This window comes from Elgaria multicarinata, chromosome 6 (assembly GCF_023053635.1).
Source record: "Elgaria multicarinata webbii isolate HBS135686 ecotype San Diego chromosome 6, rElgMul1.1.pri, whole genome shotgun sequence".
In the NCBI taxonomy this organism is placed as follows: Eukaryota; Metazoa; Chordata; class Lepidosauria; order Squamata; family Anguidae; genus Elgaria; species Elgaria multicarinata.
The window spans coordinates 51,232,137-51,253,287 of record NC_086176.1 but is presented as its reverse complement, the minus strand read 5'-3'; the positions used below and the strand labels follow the sequence as shown (position 1 = coordinate 51,253,287).

At 44.1% G+C, this 21,151-nt stretch overlaps 1 protein-coding gene across 3 annotated transcripts in view; it reads right to left on the bottom strand.

Moving 5' to 3' along the window:
- The window catches only part of NTRK2 (neurotrophic receptor tyrosine kinase 2), a 187,552-nt gene that overhangs the window by 5,930 nt on the left and 160,471 nt on the right, over nucleotides 1-21,151 (bottom strand). For all 3 annotated transcript variants that reach the window (XM_063129407.1, XM_063129406.1, XM_063129405.1), the window contains exon 15: nucleotides 18,178-18,412. In XM_063129407.1, coding sequence (XP_062985477.1) covers nucleotides 18,178-18,412 — 235 coding nt within the window. The remainder of the gene's footprint in view (nucleotides 1-18,177; nucleotides 18,413-21,151) is intronic.

The following is a 21,151-nucleotide window of genomic DNA, read 5'->3' as shown; positions in this document are numbered from 1 at the left end:
TCTTAAAAGCCTGTAAGGGTGGTGCGTGGCGGACCGCCAGTGGGAGTTTGTTCCACAGGTGTGGGGCCATTGCTGAGAAGGCCCTCTCCTGTGTGGACACCCACCTAATTTCTCTCACTGGTGGGCAGATGGGAAGAGCTTCTCTTTCTGATCTTAAATCATACATTCCACTGATAAATCATGGAAGGAAATGCATTACAGCAGCAAACATTTGCACAGAAATACACACATGGAAAACCACCTAACCTAAAATATGCCAGCTAATCTACTTCTTCTTTTCTCTAGCAAGGCACTGACCCCTTTAAAGGCAGGCTGGCAGGCTTTCTTGAGTCCAGGATAATTTCATTCAGTCTTCCCCAACATGGTACCTTCCAGGTGTATTTGGACTACAACTCTATTTTGCGGCGGCCAGCATGGTAAGGATAATGGGATTTCTAGTTCAAAGCACCTGGAAAGCCCCAAGTTGAGGAAGGCTGATTTAATTAACCGTCAAACGGCTCTGAACATGCCGCTGGTACAGAATTTAAATGGTGGGAATGCCAACATGGCAAAATGTTCTATGGAGCCATTTAAAGTGGTGTTTGATGGAACTACACAGAAGCTACACAGCCACAAGCATCAGAATCACAGGCGGGCTACAGATGGGTAGAGCAGGGACCCTGCTAGCGTGCCTAGTGATTGGGGGCCAATGTAAAAGGCTTTGGCGGAGCTGGAACGATTTGCCAGAGCTCACAAGAAGAGGCCCACTGCACTGCGTTCTGTCCATTTTCCTTGGCCCAGTTCCCCAGTAGGGCTTGGGGGAAAGGCAGTTGGAATAAATGCACCGTGCAATCAAAATCGTATCCTGATTAGTCATTTGTCACATTTTATGCACCCAGGCTGGGGCAGAGGGAGCTACGGCTGTCACCAACATGGACAAGAGGGCCTGCCTTGACTTCCCACTGCTGCTGGTGTCGGTCTAATTGAGACCCGTTATTTCCTCTCAGTTTCAATTGAGCTAAAAATAAGTCCTTTAATAACAAACTTCCTTTGTTATTAATCGGGACTTTGTTTTCCAGTGTTCACAGCAAAGGCACTTGATGTGCTTCCAGGCATGCCTTAGTGAAACCTCTAAGCATAGTTCTGTGGAAAACAGTGAACTTGACCTTGATTCAGGTGTAACATGGTTTGGCACTATGTTAAGAAGCCTTGTGCTCACACACGCTCCTCTTTCCTCCTTCACTTTTGGTTCGGTAAGTTAGGGTGCAATCCTATGCAGGTTTAGACAGAAAAAACTCCTGGCTGGAAAATGCTGGAAGTTGAAGGACTTCTTCTGTCTAAACATGCGTAGAATTGTGCTCTTACTCCCTGTCTAGTGCACAGCATAGTTTGCTGCTGCATCCATATCAGGAAACTGTGGTTTGCACTTGCTGTCCAAATGAGGATTGTTAATTTCAGTTTGAACCCGGGTTGCAACTCTGGTTTGGAGCTCATGTACAAATCATTGTTTGCCACCAAATGATGGTTTGTGCTAAAGAATCAGAGCACGCCAGGGGAGGACGGAGGTACAAGGTTTGTTTGTGTAACTCTAAACCATAGCTTGGTGTTAGGTGTGAACATTCTCCTATTAAAATATCTCCAAGCATTTCCATTTTCCAGAACATCCATCAACCTGGTACATTGGGAGGAGGAAAAAACCCACCTGTAGCAGTTTTGGGGCAGTGACAGCCATGGTTTTTCCCAATCCAGAATGACTGGTTGGTCTCCTTGCTGAACTTGTTGCCTGCCTTTGGCCATCTGGATCGGATGGGACCCAAATTGAATCCCCACCCTCACCCCCACCATAAATGCATATTTCTTTAGTAGAGAAAAGAATAGGGCGATGTGCTGGAATTTGCAGGCAAGCTGCAATAAACAAGAGGAAGTGTGTGATGATAAGCAAACGTTTTGTTTGGTTTGCATTTCAGGGGTATGCGGGAGCTTTGCTCCTCAGAAGATAGTCAACTTTGATCTTTAAATAACTTCCTCCTAATAACTGTAATTTAACCTGCCCGTGCCCAGCAGTCTCCGGATTCCTATAAGATTCTGGGCGGTCGCTTCAGGGAAGGCAGGGGGACGTCTCCATGTAATTAAAATCACAGCTGCAGAGAGCAGCTCACTGAGCTTTCAAATCTTGGTGCCAAAAACAACATATGTACTTGTGGGGGCAAACCTTGGAGATCCACGAGATTTGGAATTCAAACTCACAATGCATAGTGATAATAAAGCTGCTGTCCCAAGACTGGCACAGGAATTAAGAGGGGTCACATCTGTTCTTTCCTGCTGGTCCTGTATGGAAGCTTTCAAATGTATCTTCAGATGCAATGATTTCCATTCCCCTGCATTCAGAGCCATTCCATCTTAAGAAAATATTCCTTGCAATACGTCCACAGGTGCCCAGCAAAAGAGGGTAAGAACCAGAGAAGCAGGGATAGTGGTCACCATTCCCAATTGCTCACAAGAGATACTGCCCATGACATAAAACAGGGGTGTTGAACATCAGGCCAAATCTGGACTAACTAGGGGGGACACAAATCTGGCCTTTCAGGGTTCCCCACCCTGGCCACACCCTCTTCCTCTGGCTGGTGGTTTCCCAGCGCTTCCACATTTTGTCCCCATTCCAGAAGGCTGAAATGCCTCTCCTAAAGCTTAGGGTGACCATATGGAAAGGAGGACAGGGCTCCTGTATCTTTAAGAGTTGCATACAAAAGCGAATTTCAGCGTGTCATTTTTATGCATGCAGTACCTGGTGAATTTCCCTCTTCATCACAACAGCTTAAAATGCAGGAGTACAGCCCTTTCTTGTACAGTGACAAAATACAAAACAGGGCAGGGTTGCTGCAGCTTTAGCTGTTGTGATGAAGAGGTGCTGCATGCATAAAAATGACACCTGCTGAAATTCCCTTTTCTATACAACTGAAAGATACAGGAGACCTGTCCTCCTTTTCATATGGTCACCCTACCTAAGGCTTACTTACTGGTAGAAAGAGCTTTAAGCTAAAATATGCAGGCAGGTATTTTTGGCCCCGCCCCACTTGCCTTCAGCTTCATCCAGGACTGGAATTAGGGGTGGCTGAAATCAGGGAGCACTCACCCTGCGTGCGCTCGCCCCACTGCTGCTCCATTAATGGGAATGTGCCCTTTCCAGAAGCTCTGTAAATCACGCTTCCGCTACCAGCACTAATGGGGTCCTTATAGGCTCTATGAACAGAAGGGTAAAGGGTTATAGGACCTTTAAGATCCCCACTGGAGTGTGCATATGAGGGGGGGAGCGCGATTTCCAGAGCTTCTGGAAAGAGCGCATTTCCTTGCTGTTGTTAACACAGCGAGGGGAAAGGGTGTGCGATGCTGGTAGCCAGAGCGGAGCCATGGCTGAGTGCTTCCAGGGGGCTCGCAAGCGCTTGAGCATAGGTCCACCCTCAAGGCTAGTGTGTCCGACTTGGTCTGTGATGGCTGGACGCAGAGTGGTCCACTACCCTCATGGACCCAGTTGGACACTCATGACATCCCTAACTGGAATGCAGGAACTGAGAGCTTCTCCAAAATGGAATTTGGTCCTTGGGCTGAAAGAGATTTGCCCACCCCACCCCCTAGAAGTCATATCTGTGTCTATGGATAGGATGGGGTAAGGGATTTGGACCATCCTATGGTCCCTTGGATGCCCTCCTCAGGACCATAGTATTGCTCCCTAAGAATGTGTAATGCCTGCTCTTTCCTTATTTACACCACACCCATTTACTTCACTTCCCTCTGTTGTCTTTCTTGGTGCCTGTTGTACATTGTAAGGCCTTTGCACTAGGACCGGTCCTTTTGTACTCTGTAAAGTGCCATGTATGTTGATGGCACTACATGAACAAACTGATGGGGGCTCTTAGACCTCCATGCAAGGGTCCATCCTGCCCGCCTTTCCTTGCTCTGCAGCAGTTTTGTGCTGCAACTGGCACAGATGGCAACCACTGTGATGGGACCTATTCCAGCTTGGAAGATTTATCCACCTCCCCTCTACCTTATATTCTTTTTGCTACCAGAGGCACCCATATAATCTTGCGCTAAGTCTTCCAATTCACAAATCGTTCAAGGCATTTTTATGTAGGATTACTCTGGGGTAAATGAATTAAGAATGGAAGAACCGCTGTCGAGAGCGGGCTAAAAATAATGCCAGCCACGGTAATTCTAGCGCCCACTCTCTATCCCCTAAAAAAAACCACCCACCCCTTTGTCATCCTCTCGATCCTGACGTGACGCAATGGCTGAACCGGGCTGTGACGTAGGAGCAAAGCTGAAAAGCCAATGTGGGGAAGGAGCTAATTTCATTTGAGTACCAGTTGCCAAAATAGCATCTAATAAAAAGCCTTCAAACTGTGACAGTTCAATGCAAACACCCACAAAGATGCCTTGGCAAGCTGCTTGACTCGTCACCAGCTCGCTCTCGCTTTTCCTGTGCGAGACCTCAACACGATTCGCCCACACAGGTACGCAGCTGCGCAGAGACAGCTGAGACCTGCAGGTGTCGGCTGGTGTTGCCGTTTCTGAAGGGAGAGAAAGGTGACTGATCCCTTGCTTTAAGCATTTGTGCTGTTGTGCTAGCATTGGCAGCTCAAGCTCCTATCCTTATTTAAAGAAAGAAAGAAAAATAACAATCCTGCTGTCATATGTTAACTCTTCTTAATGAATAGGCATTTTGTACTAGAAATAGGCAAAGTGAGATCACCCTCTGGGCTTATTACACTGCCATTATCTTCATCAAACGGTTGAGAGAGTCACAAGTAAACCTACAAGGCACCCGAGCCAGAGACAGGCTATGGAGTGGTTGTAAGATGGAAGGCTGAGCAATAATTCTCAGGAATGACTATCACATTGTGCCACAAGTTGCATCTGCAGAGTAGTGGAGATGTGCAGTTTGCATCTGAGAATCTAGGACAGGGGTGGGCAGACCTCAGGTTTGCGGGATCTGCTTTGTTTCTTACCAGAACCCCAAGATCAACCAGCCTGGCGCAAAGGAATTAAAGAATTCAGAGCCCAGGAATTTGTTTTGAGCACCAGAAATTAATGGAGCTCACAGTCCTTCTACACAAAAATCCACTCCACGGGCAGTATCCTATGCGGGCAGTCCGCCAAAGCTCATCAGGCGCTAGCTCAGTGACCACTAGTGCAATGGGAAGCTAGTGCTTTTTACAGCAGCCCCAGAAACTACCTCAAATGAATGTTTCCAGAATGGGACAGGTCGGCAGAGCCTCCTTCCGTCAGCTCCACTGGTTTGGTCTCTTCCAGAAACATTAGTTTGGGCAAGTTTCTGGTTGCTGTGTTAAGCGCTAGCTCTCATTGCACTAGTGGTCATTCCCTCTAGCGCAACAACTCCATTGGATGCTGCCCCTTGCTATTCCAAGCATTCTTACTTACAGCAGTATCGGAACTGGGGCTATTAATTTTGCTGTTGCTATTGTAAAAACAAACAAACAAACAAACGGGGAGGCAGAAATCCTTGCAGATGTACCGCAAATCATCCAGATCTACCTTCTGCCCACCCCTGATCTAGCAAAACTACTTTTATGAAAAGTAACGATACTATCAAGGCTTATGTAACTATAACCTTGATATCAAAACAACAGCCAAACAACAGCCATTCAAATATAACACCCTTTAAGCCTCTAAGAAGAGAGGGGAAAGTGCACGAGAGTTGCGCAAGCTCTGTGGGCTCCACCTATTTGGTAAATATTGGGGAAGGGTTTTTTCACGGCTAGTTGGTGACAGACGGAATAAGACGTTGGTGGGGCTTTTGATAGGCAACAAACAGCCTGATACAGGTCAGTGGGATGCACAGGGGGAGGGCAGGGAATTAAAAGAAATATTTTTATGTTGTTATGGCTGTATTTGTCATGAGTGTTATTATTTTCTGACAGGCTTTTACTTTCTGACATGCAAAAGAAAAGAAAGGCTTCAGGTTTGGACTTCTTCCCACCCCTGAAGAAAGCTGACATCATGAAGAAGCAGAGATTTCTGTCGACTTATTGCTTCTATTCTTTAAGAGATACACACCTTAATATTTCCTTAGTTACATTTACTTTATAATTAAATACATTTTCTTGTTGATAAGAAATCTCTGCTGTGTGTTTGGGCAGAGCTCCAAATAGTTTTCCCTGAGGGCTTTTTTTTTCTAGTGCAAAGGAGCTGCTTTGGGTTATGTGGATTGGGAAAGGGTTGAACTTTCATTCAACATTCGCCTCCTCTCTATCTGGCTTCCTATGGAAAAACATGCAGCTTTCTCATGTCTTCTACTCCCCAAGGAGAAAAGCAGCTGGAAGCAACTCTGAGTAGACAAATGATCAGCAGGGAAAGGGTTCAATGACCTCTTCACCTTCTGTCAGGTAATCACTCAATCTGAAGCCTCTGGAATTAGGGATAGATGAATCTGTCAGCTTCACTTTCTCCCACATTCAATTTGTTAAAATCTCAACTTCTTTCTGACCCAAATATGAAAAAACCAAACTGGTAATTTTGGTAAATTCGTATTAAAGCTTAATTGAAACTTGAATTGAATTGAAACCCAGCTTCTTCATGGCACCTGTGGAATGGATATCTCTGGCAGAACGGGATTTCTGTATCCTCTCCTCCTTCCAAAGCCTCCTACAATCTCAGAATCTCCTCTGGAGGGTCCCCCAAATGCCCCAGAGCAGATTTAGAGCGTGTAGAAGAGGACACAAATATCTCGTTCCGCCACTAGTATCCGTTTTCCAACCCAATAGATACAACTTTTCCCAACACTGAGGGGACCATGTTGTACCTGCCTGCCATGTTGCTGTTAAGATGAGGAGCTTGTCAGAGAGCAGCGGTGGCAGCCCTAACTCAGCATCCAAAGCCCTGGGCCCAGATGTATACATCTGTCTGTTTTGGTTTCTCCCACATTCAGTTCTTTTTAAATCTTAAGTTCCTTCCATCCTGAATAATAAAAAAAAAGATGTGAATTTTGGTAAAGTCTATTAAAAATGAACTGAATCAATCCCCGACCCGCATTCCTACCTGGAACTGTTATGCAGACAAAGAAAGATCTCCAGGAAAAATAGTCACACTCACCTTGAACGCACTAGAGATTTCTTATTGACAAGTAAATGCACTTAAATATAAAATAAATGTAATTAAGATGTATATATAGATAGCAGAAGTGAAGTTCATCCTTAAATGTCTTGTGTGAGGGAATGCACCTAACATTTCCCCTTATTCTTAAAGAAAACCGTACCGAAACACAAATTATACATTATTTTATCAGAGCTGATTTGAGTAGTATGCTAAACTTATTTTGTACTCAACAGAAGTAAGAACTTGAATATGTTCCCCAGTCAATAGATTTGATATGCTGAATTTCAGGGTTCTGCCTCTGTGCTACAAATAAGGAAACATGGTTGGTTACAGAGAACAGAGCAGAAATGGGATGAATTTTCTATTTATTGTGATGCTTTGCCAGATCTCTCTGCAGGCAATGCCTCCACAGCATCACAATTAGTGATGGTGCTGACATTTGTAATTACCTGCCTCAGAATGTGAACTCGTCCTTCTTGTAATGCTTGGCAACATTTTGAAGCTTATTTCACTTCTTCACAAGTTATTCTCTGGCTCAGATCTTAGTGCTCCTCCCCCCCCCCCCGGCACCTGAAGCACTTCCATAGCAGCATGCCAGGCACTAGAGAGCCTGGAAAACACAGTTCTCTAGGATGGCTGGCATCCATAGTATGGAGTCTGGAGCCGTGGAGAACTGCATCTTCAAGTCTCCTTGCTGCCTGGGGTACTGGTGTGGCAGTGCTCTAAGCATCAGAAAGAGAGGGAAGCCTTGTGTACAGAGACACCTGTGACATCTCTCCATTGCTGCCACCATTACCATCTGGGAATTTCAGGGGAAGCTCAGAGGCAGCAAGGCAGGGCTTAGAGACTCAAGGGGGCTTAAACAGATCACGTCGGGTGGAAAAATGGAGTCAGACCTCACGGCATTCCTGATGACAAAATCAGGAGAGTGAGCAAAGGTCTGAATTCAGAATTGAGCTACTGAGTCCCATTAAACTGAAGGGTGCTTGCCTTTAACTGATCTCATTACTGAGGACATGAGGATGCTTTACCTTAAATTCACCAAGGATCTGAGGTACAAGCAAGGGTTTGGACTTGTTTTCTTTTGGAGGAAAAGTTCCAGTCGTATCCTTTCCCACTGATGTTAAGTATACCAGCTGAGATGCAACACCAGTTATTAGAGCTTCTTGAAATCAGCTAGTGAGGCTAAGACTACAATTGATATTAAAATGAAACAGAACATGTGCTTTTTTCCTGGCCATTTACCCAGAGCCAGCAGAGAACCTCATTACTTCACTAGACAAGCTCAAGCACAAATGCTGATTGGAGATTATGACATTCCTGAAGATGCCAAGAAGAAAGACGTTATTGAGAGCTTATTACTTCTAGCACTGCTATCAGTTTGGGAGCAGGTAGGAGGCTGCTGTTAGAAAATGTAAATTGTCAGAGAAGGCATATGGAATCACAGAGAATCCATTGGCGCTTAAAGCTCAGTTCTTGGAAGCTCACCAGTTTTACCATATTATATCAAAATCGCCTACACGTACTGAGTTTGAGACTCAAATACAGGACCAGTTTTTGTTTTAGATGCCCTCAAAATTAAAGGTATTGACTTTCATAGGAGGTCAATGGATGTTCCTTCTCAGTGGAGTTCTTTTATGAAGTAAGACTCTTTGAAAAAGAGATTTGTGATAAGCAAAAGAGAAAACTAAAACAAGAATTTGAGGAGAAAGGAAGAGCTTTAAGTAGGAACAACTTGCAACTAATGAAGGAAACAAAAAAGCTGCATAGAAGTTGTGAAGAAGACAGTGAGGTACACTGGAAAGCGAAATACTTGCAAGCTAAACAAGAATTCGCTAGAAGGCTAGAAACTTCTGCCATAGGAAAATAGTAATGCAGGGAAACCTTTCTGTTTCAAATGTGGACAGCCAAGCTATTTTAAAAGGCACTGTGACAACCTCCCAACTCCAGTTTAGTTAGTTAGTTTATTGTATTGCTATATTGCCTTTCTGAAGCCAGCAAGGCAGTTTACAAAAAGTTCAGAAAATGTAAACTATAATTAAATAAAAACATTGCAAAACATTAAAAACAACCTTAAAAACATAACAACAGTTTAAAAAGCCAAGTTAAAAGGGTCTGTTTTGATCTTCTTCCTGAATGCAGAGAGTTTGGGGACCAGTCACAACTCCAAAGAGAGGGCATTCCAGAATTTGGGAGTGACACAGGAAGAAACACTTTCCCATGTGCTCAACAAGCTGGCCTCTGCAAGTAAGGGTGTCTTCAAAAGGGCCTCACCTCCTGATCTTAATAACCGAGCAGTTTCATACCAAGAAAGGCAGTCCCTCAGATAACCAGGCCCAACATTATTTAGAGCTTTAAAGATTAAAATCAACACCTTGAACTAAACCCAGAAAACAATTGGCAATTAGTTCACTGACAACACACAAGCACACACTTGGATCACGATAGAACCGTCTGTAAAGGAACTGAACAAAGCCAAGCTGTCTGCCAGTGGGATCTTGAAATAAACACAGCTGAAGAGAGTGCTAGAGAAATAATCCAGACATTAATAGGATGTGTTCATCAAAAAAGTAGGTGTACCTCAATGGAGTGATGTGATCTTGATAGATAACAAGTAAGATACATATGTGAGAACTTCTTTCAAGACCATTCTATTTCATTTAAAGTGTAACACACTTGGGAAAGAAGGGGATGGAAGACAGACGACGCCTTACTTAGAATGCAGAACTGTAGAGATACAAGAATCAAAGCTGTTAGTGGAATCAATAGCAACTATGAGGCTCTAGTTCTTATATGTCCACATCACTGTACGAACGAGGAAGTATCAGTTTGTCATAGGCACTAATATGCTGACATATCTGACTGAAGAATGCAATACAGAATGGAGTCCAAGATCCTTGGACAGAATTTTGTTATAGCTCCATTTAACAACTGACAATTTAGGATGATGTCTCAAATTCAACTTCCATTCTTTTACAGAATGATAGAACATGTCACGCACAACATGACATTAATGAAATAGTGGCATTTCATTAACCTTAATGAAATAGTTGTATTTCTGGATTATTTGATTATTTACTTAGCCCCCAAAAGAGAACATGAGGAACCCCTACTGAAGGTCTTGAAAAGACTTCAGCTGTTTCAGACTTCAATGCAATACCTGTCACATTATCTCCTGTAAATGAATACACCAAGGTAAGGCTGATGCCATCACCACTTGGCCAGTACTCAATATAATCAGAGAGCTTTGTAGGTTGTTAGGGTTTACTGTATATTATAGAAGATTTGTACAAAAGTATTCCATTAGTGCAAGGCCATTTAATACCCTTCTGGATGGCAACCCTAAAGGGAATAAAAGAATCATAGAATCTTAGAATAGCAGAGTTGGAAGGGGCCTACAAGGCCGTCGAGTCCAACCCCCTGCTCAATGCAGGAATCCACCCTAAAACATCCCTGACAGATGCTTGTCCAGCTGCCTCTTGAATGCCTCTAGTATGGGAGAGCCCACAACCTCCCTAGGTAACTGATTCCATTGTCGTACTGCTCTAACAGTCAGGAAGTTTTTCCTGATGTCCAGCTGGAATCTGGCTTCCTTTAACTTGAGCCCGTTAAAGAAATGAGGAACAATCTCTTCAAAGCAGAGGGGATGTAGTATGTCAAGAGGCTTTTGAGACTCTTAAATGAAAACTGACTGCATCATTTGTCCTAGGATTTGCTGATTGGAAATTATCAAAGATTATGCACACCAGTTCCAGTATGGGGCACTGTAGAGATGCCACAGCCTACTTGCTCTCTGGCTCTCTGCCTGTCAAGCAAGCAGGTGATAGCAATGATGAGAAAGAGGATGAGGAGCCAGAGCAGCTGGTGAGAAGATGGGGGGGGGTCTTGTCCAAGGACCCTAAAAAAAATGGAAGAAACGCTGTATATGTCTGTCATATCTAAGACTTAAGTTGTTTGGCTTTGAAAACAACTATCATTTCATTGCATATTGGTTTTCTACACTGGTTAATTAAACTACATTTCTATCCTACGATTCTAGGTAGGCTCTAAACAAACAGACAAACAAACAAACAAACAAACAAACCCTGTGTACCTAACACCATGCAGCAGCGCAACGTGCCAATTATCCAAAGGTTATCTGTCTCCACAGTTGTCCCTGCAGCATCTCTTAATAGCTGCGCTGACACCGTGCAGAACGACACTAACAATCCAACAAGAGTGCAAGAGGAGGAGCCTCTTGTCATTGTAAACAGGCAAACAGCAGACCATAATCTTGGAGCCAAGCTAATATCTCACACATCAATGCAGGCATCATGGAGTTCCAGTTTCTAACTCATTAATAAAGATGATTATGTAGACATCGGGAATGACCAAATTCTTCTCCACTGTACATGGCAGAGCTACGAGATGCACAGGCCACGCAAATGAACAGCTGATAAAACAGTCAGAGGCCAAGTACATCATGACGCCATAAAAAGATTCAAGCTTGCCGCATATCTTAGCATCCTTTGTTATTGAGTTATCATAGTTAGTCACGAGGTTTTCCAAAATACGCTGTCTTATGACCCAGACCTATGAATGTCCCTTGCCAAATGAGAGATATTAATTATATTTAGGTATAATCGCATTTGGCAAGTTATTGCTAATCCATACCTGCACTACGGAAATAGCATCTCTGTGCTTGCAACCACCTTCTGCTGGAGGTGTTGGAGAAGAATGGGAAGTTGGGCCAGCAACTGAACTCACCTAGCCTCGTCCTGCCTGTTGGGCTGGCATTGCGCAAAGTCATTGGCCCTAATGACAAGGGATTAGGGACATCAGGAAAAACGTCCTGACTGTTAGAGCAGTGTGACGGTGGAATCAGTTACCTAGGGAGGTTGTGGGCTCTCCCACACTAGAGGCCTTCAAGAGGCAGCTGGACAAGCATCTGTCGGGGATGCTTTAGGGTGGATTCCTGCATTGAGCAGGGGGTTGGACTCGGCCTTGTAGGCCCCTTCCAACTCTGCTATTCTATGATTCTATGATTAAATCCAACAACATGCTCAGCAGAGGTCCACCAGCACAATGGGCCTTCCTCTCCCTTTCCTTCCCCCCATAGCGTCCTGTGCTCCCCCAAAAAATTGTTCCAGGGTTTTTTCCAGCCCTCCAGAGCAGATGATGACAGCATGCAGAGTCTGCCGGGGACAGGGGAAGGACTCATCCCCTTCAGTTCCATTGGTGGAATGCTATTGTTGGGATACAACTACGATGTATGAAACATTAACTTCAATTTGTGTTTACCCAGTTTGCACCACCCAGAACCAAATGCAGACACGAATGCAATCTGTGGTCATGATCTGTACATTTGTTCTAGAAGTAAGGCTAATACAGTAGTGGCCTGTTATCTACCTAGGTCTATGTTGGCTTCCTCATTTCTCACACACTGTGGGCGCAACCAGCCATAAATACTCTAGGAAGCTGATTTGGAATCTTTCTGTCTTGAGGAAACCATTCCTATAATACCTTGTCTGCTGATGGATCCATGAGTCTTTGTAATGCAAGCCTTTTGTGTTGCAAATGATCTTAGGGTTTCCCTATTGGTCCTCATCATTGCTTTTTGTAATGGGAGAATGTGCCCTAGAAGAGTCCAATGCATGCAACCGTCCTCTGCAGGTGAAGATCAGAAGTGTCAGGCAAGCTACCTTTTACAGAAGCTCATCTCCCATTATTGATTTTTTCAGTGAAAAATCCCAGATTTCCCTAGAAAACAATGTCTGAAAGTCACTGCCCTGGGAGGATGTATTTCAAGGATTTCTCTTGAACACAATTTTACTAAGAATCATCTTGAGCAGTCTAACTAGATTTGACTTGAAAGGCGTGCTCAGGGCCGGTGCTACCATAGAGGCCACTCAGGCGGCCGCCTAGAATGCCAAGCTAAGAGGGGCGCCGGGCGCTGCGCAGCACTCATGAGCGTTGTTGGCTGTGAGCCGGGCCAGCCCAGCCTGAGGATTCAGTTGGGTCTGGGCAGGCAAAGTGGCGCCCCACACCCGCCCAGCCGAAGCGAAGCCAGGGACACTGGGGTGGGGTGTGGGCTCCGCATTCAGACTTCCACCTGGAAGCCACCCTTCCAGATCTGGGAGGCCACCACCAGAAGAAGAAGAAAAAGCACGTGGCAAGCTCGACCCTGGCCCAAGCCAGCCTCTGCCTTACTCCCAAGGAAAGGGCACCAGGTCACCTCACCTCTCTCCTCAAACGGGCCGCGATGTCCAAGCAGGTGGGCAAGCGGGACTCCCTCTCCCTTCCCCCAGGAAAGCTAGGGACTTGTGGACTCCTCGCAAAGCAAACTCTCCTGCTTCCCGATCCTGCGTGTGTGGATCAACGGGACTTGCATCCAAGAAAGCATTGCACCAGGAGGCACCAGTGCAGCCCAATCTGCCTATGCCTCCTTACTCGGAAGCCTTATTCCCCCGAGTAAACGTGCAGGCGGGATCGGAACGCCAGGCTGCATAGTGCGTTGCGTTCACACGGAAGTAAGTCCCGGTGAATTCCAGACGGCTCGGTCCCAAATCGAAGTGAGCCAGTCCCAGCTCTCCACTTGGCGCACACGTTCAGACTTCCGCACAATTTGGGTGTGTGTGCAAGTAGCTCGCCTTGCCTAGGGCGCAAAATAGTCTGGCACCAGCCCTGGGTGTGCTTGTAGATGGAAAGGATTTCCTTTCCTGTCCTTTATCATAAAACATGTGACATTGAAGCTATTATCCTTTAGGTAGCTTTGTTTGTCTAGACGACAAATACCACCCCCACCCCCTGGAAAAACCTCCCTCGTGCAGTTCGGGAGGCAGAAAACAATACATCTTTTAAACACCTCCTGAAAACATACCTTTTCACATAGGCTTTCCTTGGATTTTAACTTAGGTTAAAATCAAAGGAAACTTGGATTTTAGTCCGGAAACTTCAACTAGTCTGGAAACTTCAACTACTTCAAAATATGGCAGCCAGGCTGGTCGCTGGTACACCTAGGGGTGACCACATTACACCAGTTTTAAAATCTCTTCACTGGCTGCCAATTAGTTTCTGGGAGAAGTATAAAGTGTTGGTTATCACCTTTAAAGCCCTACATAGTTTGGGTCCAGGCTACCTGCGGGATCGCCTTCTCCCATACAATCTGCCCTGCAGACTCAGGTCCTCTGGGAAGAATTTACTCCAGTCAACAAAAACAAGGCTGACAACTATTACCCGGAGGACTTTTTCTTCTGCCGCTCCCAGATTATGGAATGACCTGCCGGGAGAGATTCGTCAACTTAACAGTCTTCCAGATTTTAAGAAAGCTATAAAGACTGATCTCTTCCGGCAGGACTACCCAGTTGAATTTTAAGATGCCTTTTAATACTGTGCTGTTTTTAATAATGTATTAGTTTTAAATGTTTTAATCAATTATATGTATTTTATGGCATTTGCATTTGTGTTGTACCCAGCCTCGATCCAGGGGGAGAGGCGGGTAACAAATAAATATATCATTATTTTTATTAGGTGGTTTTATACTGACTTTTTTAAAAAACAACAATTGTTAATGTTTTAAATTTGTCTTTTGCTCATTGTATTTTATGGTTTAAATTGTGCACTGCATGGAGAGCCGCAGCTAATGTAAGAAATAGTGGGCAGTGCCCTATGTTGCCCACGTGCCAACAGGACCCAACGCTAGCGCAACAGGGCCACTAGCGATTGTTAAAGAAACCTGAAACGAGCAGAAACACTAGCTTACAGACTGGGGTGAATCAGTGGAGCTTGCATAAGGAGGCTCCACTGATCTGTCCTGATCTGGAAACAAGCATTTCTGCTTGTTTCTGGGTTCGTTTACAAAGCACTAACTCCCCATTGTACAAGTGCAACACAATCAGCAAGAACACTGTTGGATATTGCTCAATGGATGACAACTGTTGAAACTTTGCAGATGTAAACTGGCTCATGACCCTCTTTTTCCATGTTGAAATCATGCAGTTGCACATCAGTCAGCCTTCTCCATCCCATGTTCACTCATATGACGTGATGTCATTTTTGTATAGTAATGATGAACTAGCTTGGAAAGCTACAGTTCCAAAACACAACAGATGACAGAAATCGAGTTCAGATGTTTCCTAATTGCTAGGTCTGAAGGAAGAAACAGACAATGCAAACCAAAATAAGTGTTCTTCTCAGCTCTTCATTAAAACAGCTGCATGAAAATAAATACTGTCCTTGTGTGTAACTTCCTCTGCCTTGCCGCTAACCACATGTAATGATTCACTTTTGAAGCAAGCTCTCACAGACAAGAGAGCTCCTCAAAATAGGTTCTGTCCTATGGACGCAGGCCACTAAATAAAGAATGAGCTGACTGAGATGGTGAAACAGTGTGACCACAATGCCATATGAACTTGTCCATTCATTTATATGTGATCAAAAGCAAATGCCATTAGCTCGTTGCTTTACAATAACCGCAGCCACTTGCCTCATTAAAGTAAGTAACAACAAAGAAAGCAATAAATAATCATCGGTTTGCATCGGAGCTTTTATCTTTTGCAAAATCCTTTATCTGTTTAACAAATTGGTTCATAAGCAATGACCTAATCTGCCCCACAATTAACTCAGAATTCAGACAAATACAGAAGGACAGCTCCAGCAAGGTAGACAGTGGCCTGGTTCAGACAACATGCTAAACCATGCTGCTTAACCACAAAATGGTTAATGGAATCCCATTTTGTAGTTAAGCAGCATGGTTTAGTGTGTTGTCTGAACCAGGCCATTGTGAAACGGAGACAGGGCAGCAAATGCTGGAGGTTATCGACCAAGAAAGAGATCTTGAGGTTGTGGTGGCCAGCTCAGTGAAAACGTCAGCCCAGTGTGTGGCCTCTGTCAAGAAGGCAAACTCCATGTTAGGCATCATCAGAAAAGGAATTGAGGATAAAACTGCCAAGCATACTGCCTCTTTACAAATCTATGGTGAGGCCACATTGAGAATACTATGTTCAGTTCTGGTCACCACACCACATCGTAGAGCTGGGACAAGTGCCACCAAGGGCAACAAAAATGATCAAGGAACTGGAGCATTTCCCCTATGAGGGAAGGTTACAACATCAGCAACGGTTTAGCTTAAAAAAGGCAAGTACAGGGAGACATAATAACAATTGTTTAGCTTGGGGAAAAAGAGGTTAAGGGGAGACCTGATAAGGGTGTACAAAATTATGCATGGTGATCAAAATGTAGATAGGGGCAGAGAATGTGGATAGGAAGACAATTTCCTCCCTCTCCCATAATACTAAAATCCAAGGTCGTCCCATGAAGCTGATTGGTGGGAGATTCAGGACAGATAAAAGGAAGGACTTCTTCACACAGAGCATAGCTAAATTATGGAATTCACTACTACCACAAGGTGTAGTGATAGCCACCACTTTGGATGGCTTTAAAGAGGGTTAGATAAATTCCTGGAGGAGAAGGCTATCAATGGCTACTAGTCCTGATGGCTATGTGTTATCTCAGTATCAGAGACAGTACAGGATGCCTATGTACGCCATCTGCTGAGGAACATGGGTGTGAGGGTGATGTTGGACTCATGTCATGCTTGTGGGTTACTATGGACAGCTGGTTGGCCACTGTGTGAACAAAATGCTGGACTAGATGGAGCCTTGTTCTGATCCAGCACGGCTCTTCTTATGTTCTTACCAGCATCATCCAGTTGATTAAAATAGGAGTGTAGAACCTTTGGCACAGGGGCTAAATCAGCCTGCCTATGGTCCAAATCCAGCCCTTCAGAGTTCCGCAGAAGGCCATCTCCACTTCTCCCGGCACCTTCACTTGACCACTGATTTTTCAGTAATTTCCTGTCTTTGCTGAAGTTCCCCTGCAACTGTTCTAAATGATTGAAATGTTTCTCCTAAGGCTTAGTTACTGGCCAAGTTTAAAGTAGAATATACTGGTATTCTGGCCCTTTTCCCTATTCCTTTGCTGAAAATTTGGACTCACCCACCACTGGAAGCCCTTAAGAGCTTCTCTGGATGGAATTAATCCCTCAGCCTGAAAGAGGTCCAACACCCCTGCATTAAAAGGAGGAACTACCTACTGCCAACTGTGAAGTGTTCCTTGAACTGAGATTTTTCTCCCGTAAGATCTAATGTCTCCAAGATTTAAGAGTATATGTGGTGGTTGTAAATGTTAGGCAACTTTCATAAAACCAACGTGACCGTTCAAACTGAGCAACAAACATTCCTTGGGAATGCCTTTTCCTTAGCTAGGCCAAACGAGCCTGTTGATTGGCCCCCAGTCCGGAGCACTGGTCCAATACAGATGGCCCAAGGAAATTCATAAGAAGGCAATATGCCAATATATAACCTCTGCTGTTGGCCCCCCAACATCTGGTAGTTAGGTGTATAGACTCTGTGGCCATGGAAGACCTCCCGAAAGAAATCAGGTTGGCTCCATCTATACTGAGTTTTACACAGGCAGTAAAATCTGTACGGTTTTGCCAGGCCTTTGATGGATTTTAATATTGGTTTTGGCCTGTTTTAAAGAATGTTTTCTTTCTGTTCTTATTCTGTTGTGATTTCATTGTGTTATTGTCTTGTTTTAAATTGGATATTGCTTTAAAGGCTGAAGTAAGCAGAAATAAAATAAATTTATCATAATAAAATAAATAAATCTGCATTTCTGGATAACCTACACGACTAATGAGAATCACTAACATTGTCTCAGGGTTCTTTCGTGTATTTTTTTAAAAAGCTATTTATGTGACTAGTCATCACGAAGTGTATAATATACAATCGGTATTATATTTCAGTTTTACAGAGGGAAAGATGAGTCTAGCAGTTAATGAATTGCCCTATGGCCCACAATTGAATTATGACTGAGTAGGGATTTTAATCTAGGTCTCCCAGATAAAAGTTGAGTACTATACCCACTGGAGCACTCAGCATGATATGTCTCCCAAGGTATCCACCCTTGGTACTTTAAACTCAATCCTATGAATATTTCTCCTTTATAGCTTCATAACATCTTCCTATTACAAAAACTGCGTCCACAGCTGCAACAAGATGGCAGACCATGGCCATTGGTATGAAAAGCAAAAGCATTTCTTACCCTGTAGTAGTCTGTGCTATACACATCTCTTGACATCCCAAAATCGCCAATCTTCACCAGCAGGTTTTCCCCAACTAGGCAATTCCGAGTGGCAAGGTCACGATGCACAAAGTGCTGCGATGCCAAGTAAACCATGCCGGCTGCAATCTGCTGAGCAATATGCAGCATCTGTGACTGGGTTAGCTCAGCTAGAAGATTGCCTTCTGCCATGAGAACTGCATCAGGTCCATGCGCCCTACAGTGAATACATGAGAATCGTACATTTTCTGTAAATTAGAGATATTCTTATAGTTTGAAAGACACATGCATGCACTCTCTTAATAGTAATGAAAGATGGATATGAGAAATAAAGTTTTTTAAAATGAATTTTTGCTCTGAAGAACACAGGGAGTGCTTAGATTCTAAGGCCGTAGCTAGACCTAAGGTTTATCCCAGGATTGTCCTGGGGTCAAACCTATTCATCTAAGTGCCACACAGGGCATCCAGCGCTCAGGCACGGATGAACCCGGGATGATCCTGGGATAAACCGTAGGCCTAGCTATGGCCTTAGAGTGTCTTCTTTCCTTTCTGAATGTATATCTCCTCCTATCCACATCCACAGTCCTTTTCCAGATTTGCAGTTGTACAACGCTGAACAGTATCATGAGAACATCAAGATCTGGACTGACTAACAGACCACGTCTCTACAAATGAAAAGGGCTTGCTGACCTTTGCTATTGCGAATTGGCCAGAGCCAGGTCTGCAGGTCTGGTCATCGTCACTCACAAACTCTATGGGCAGCATCCAAAAAACCATTACTGCTAATCCAATTACATTCTGCTAGCATAAATGACCTCTAGAGCAATACAATAGTGCCTGCGGACAGATTGGATACTATTCTATGTATGCTATCTTGGGTTCAAAGGAGGAAAGGTGAAATGTAAATATAGCGAGGTATCCAATGATGACCATCCACAAGCGGAACAGGAACTGCTAGTGGAACAGATTTCCCCTGCTCGCCCCCTCCAGACAGTTGGGAGACCCTCCAGAGCAAATTGGGGAGAGCTGCCGGGGATGGGGGTGTGAAGGGAACGCCTGCTGTGCAAGCGGAAGTCCGCTTGTGCAATATTGGATTTAACCCATAATAAATAATGTTTGTTGTTAATGTTCAGTATTGCCTTCTGAAGCTGGATAGTGAGATATGGCATTAAATTGTTTTCACTTTATTTAAGCTGTGGAACTATTACACAAAACACACTGAGATCAGCGAATGCATTTTGTCCATTCCAGAGCCCTTTGCAGGGACTCTACTAATGCCTGCGAACTCTGTCTGCTGTGGCACAGTTCGTGTTATCTATACAGCACCATGTACATTGATGGTGCTATATAAATAAATAAATAAATAAATAATAATAATAATAATAATAATAATAATAATAACGAGAGGCTATTTTCTTCCATCATTACTAGAAGGACTTCGAAATACACGCACATAAGACCCAAGGCTAGCTTTGCTACAAACAGTGGGCTACTGGCTTGCAAAACAGCCATTGCATTAGTGACTGAGAGGGATGTGCAGGATGGATTGCCTCCTCTTCTTTCCTGGGGGCTGTCTTCACAGCACCGAGTTGGCACTGCTCTGCCGCCAAACCCTGCAGTGTCACTGGTGCGGGGTGGCGGCAAGTAGTACAGATGCAGGGAGGCAGCGTGGGCTTTCCAGTGGCTATTAGGCCTGCAGGCCCGCCCTTGGACCTAAGACAAAGGCTGTGAAGAAAGATTAAGATGGAATTGATCCATCCTAGTCTCCTCGCTTTGATCTTGCGTGTTCTGACATGACGGCAGATTTGCCTTGAAGACATATATTTTGGAGAGAGCCTCGGAGTCTGCCTAAATGCTCCCAACTGCAACCAGAAAACACAATGTAGCAATTGGAATTAAGCAAGTTAGCATACATTCACTTCTGTTTCTATATTCTTGCGTCTGCAGAATATCAGGTGATTATTTTGGGGTGAAAAAGAGAAGGAACTGGAATAGCAGAGGACCAAGAAAAAAAGAGTGGCAGAAGTGCCTTTAGGAAGTCACATTGCTCGGTCCTGCCAGTCACGCCTCCCTCATACTACATTCAGTGCTTCTTATGCAAATGTTACGCAAGAAGCATCTTGGAATGGTGGCTGATCCTGGAGGGATGATACCATCCCTATTTTACTGTGTTGTCGTGACAACCCGGGTCAGCTTGTGACACCCACAAAATACACACATTGTGGGGCTGCACTGTTTCTGGAGTCACAGCATATCATCAGCTGTAAGTCTGTATACAAACTACTAATATTTGACTTGCATCCATAATCCTTGTTTTTACCTAAACTTCCATGTATATATATATTGCTTTAAATTCCTGGCTTTTCCTTTTTTCATTTCTGCCCAATTCCTATATAATAGAACACAACTGTACATGACTGTAACATTTATTTCATTGTTCCGGTGCATCTGTATGTTCCCCTCAGCCTAAATGCTACACTCAGGAAGGCATTTCTGACCTTCAGATTCTGACCTGCAACTTGAGACTGGACTGCAGGAAGCAAACACTGAAGGACACGCTGAGGAGGGGGGAGGGGGGGTTAAGCTGTCAGAGTTTAGTTTTTCATGGCAGCCTTGGGGGGCGCTGCAGGGTAAGAAATAAATGTGTCTTCAGATGATTATGTGCACTTTTTCATCTCTATCACATGCTGTGTCAAATGGCAGAAGAATGGCAGATTTAAGCTCAGGATAAAGAGACTGTTTTTACCGAGGAATTCTGTGTCCTACATACAAGGAACACTAACTTTTTAATTAGACACACACATATTGCTGTAGTACAATAATTCCAAATCAAATTCCAAAAGCACAAAACAAAACAGTACCAGAAGATATAAATGAATGAGTGCTTCAAATGCTATTAAATGGGTGCAATTATGATGAATTTTTAATGTGTGCATTCAATTGCGGGAGGCGGTCC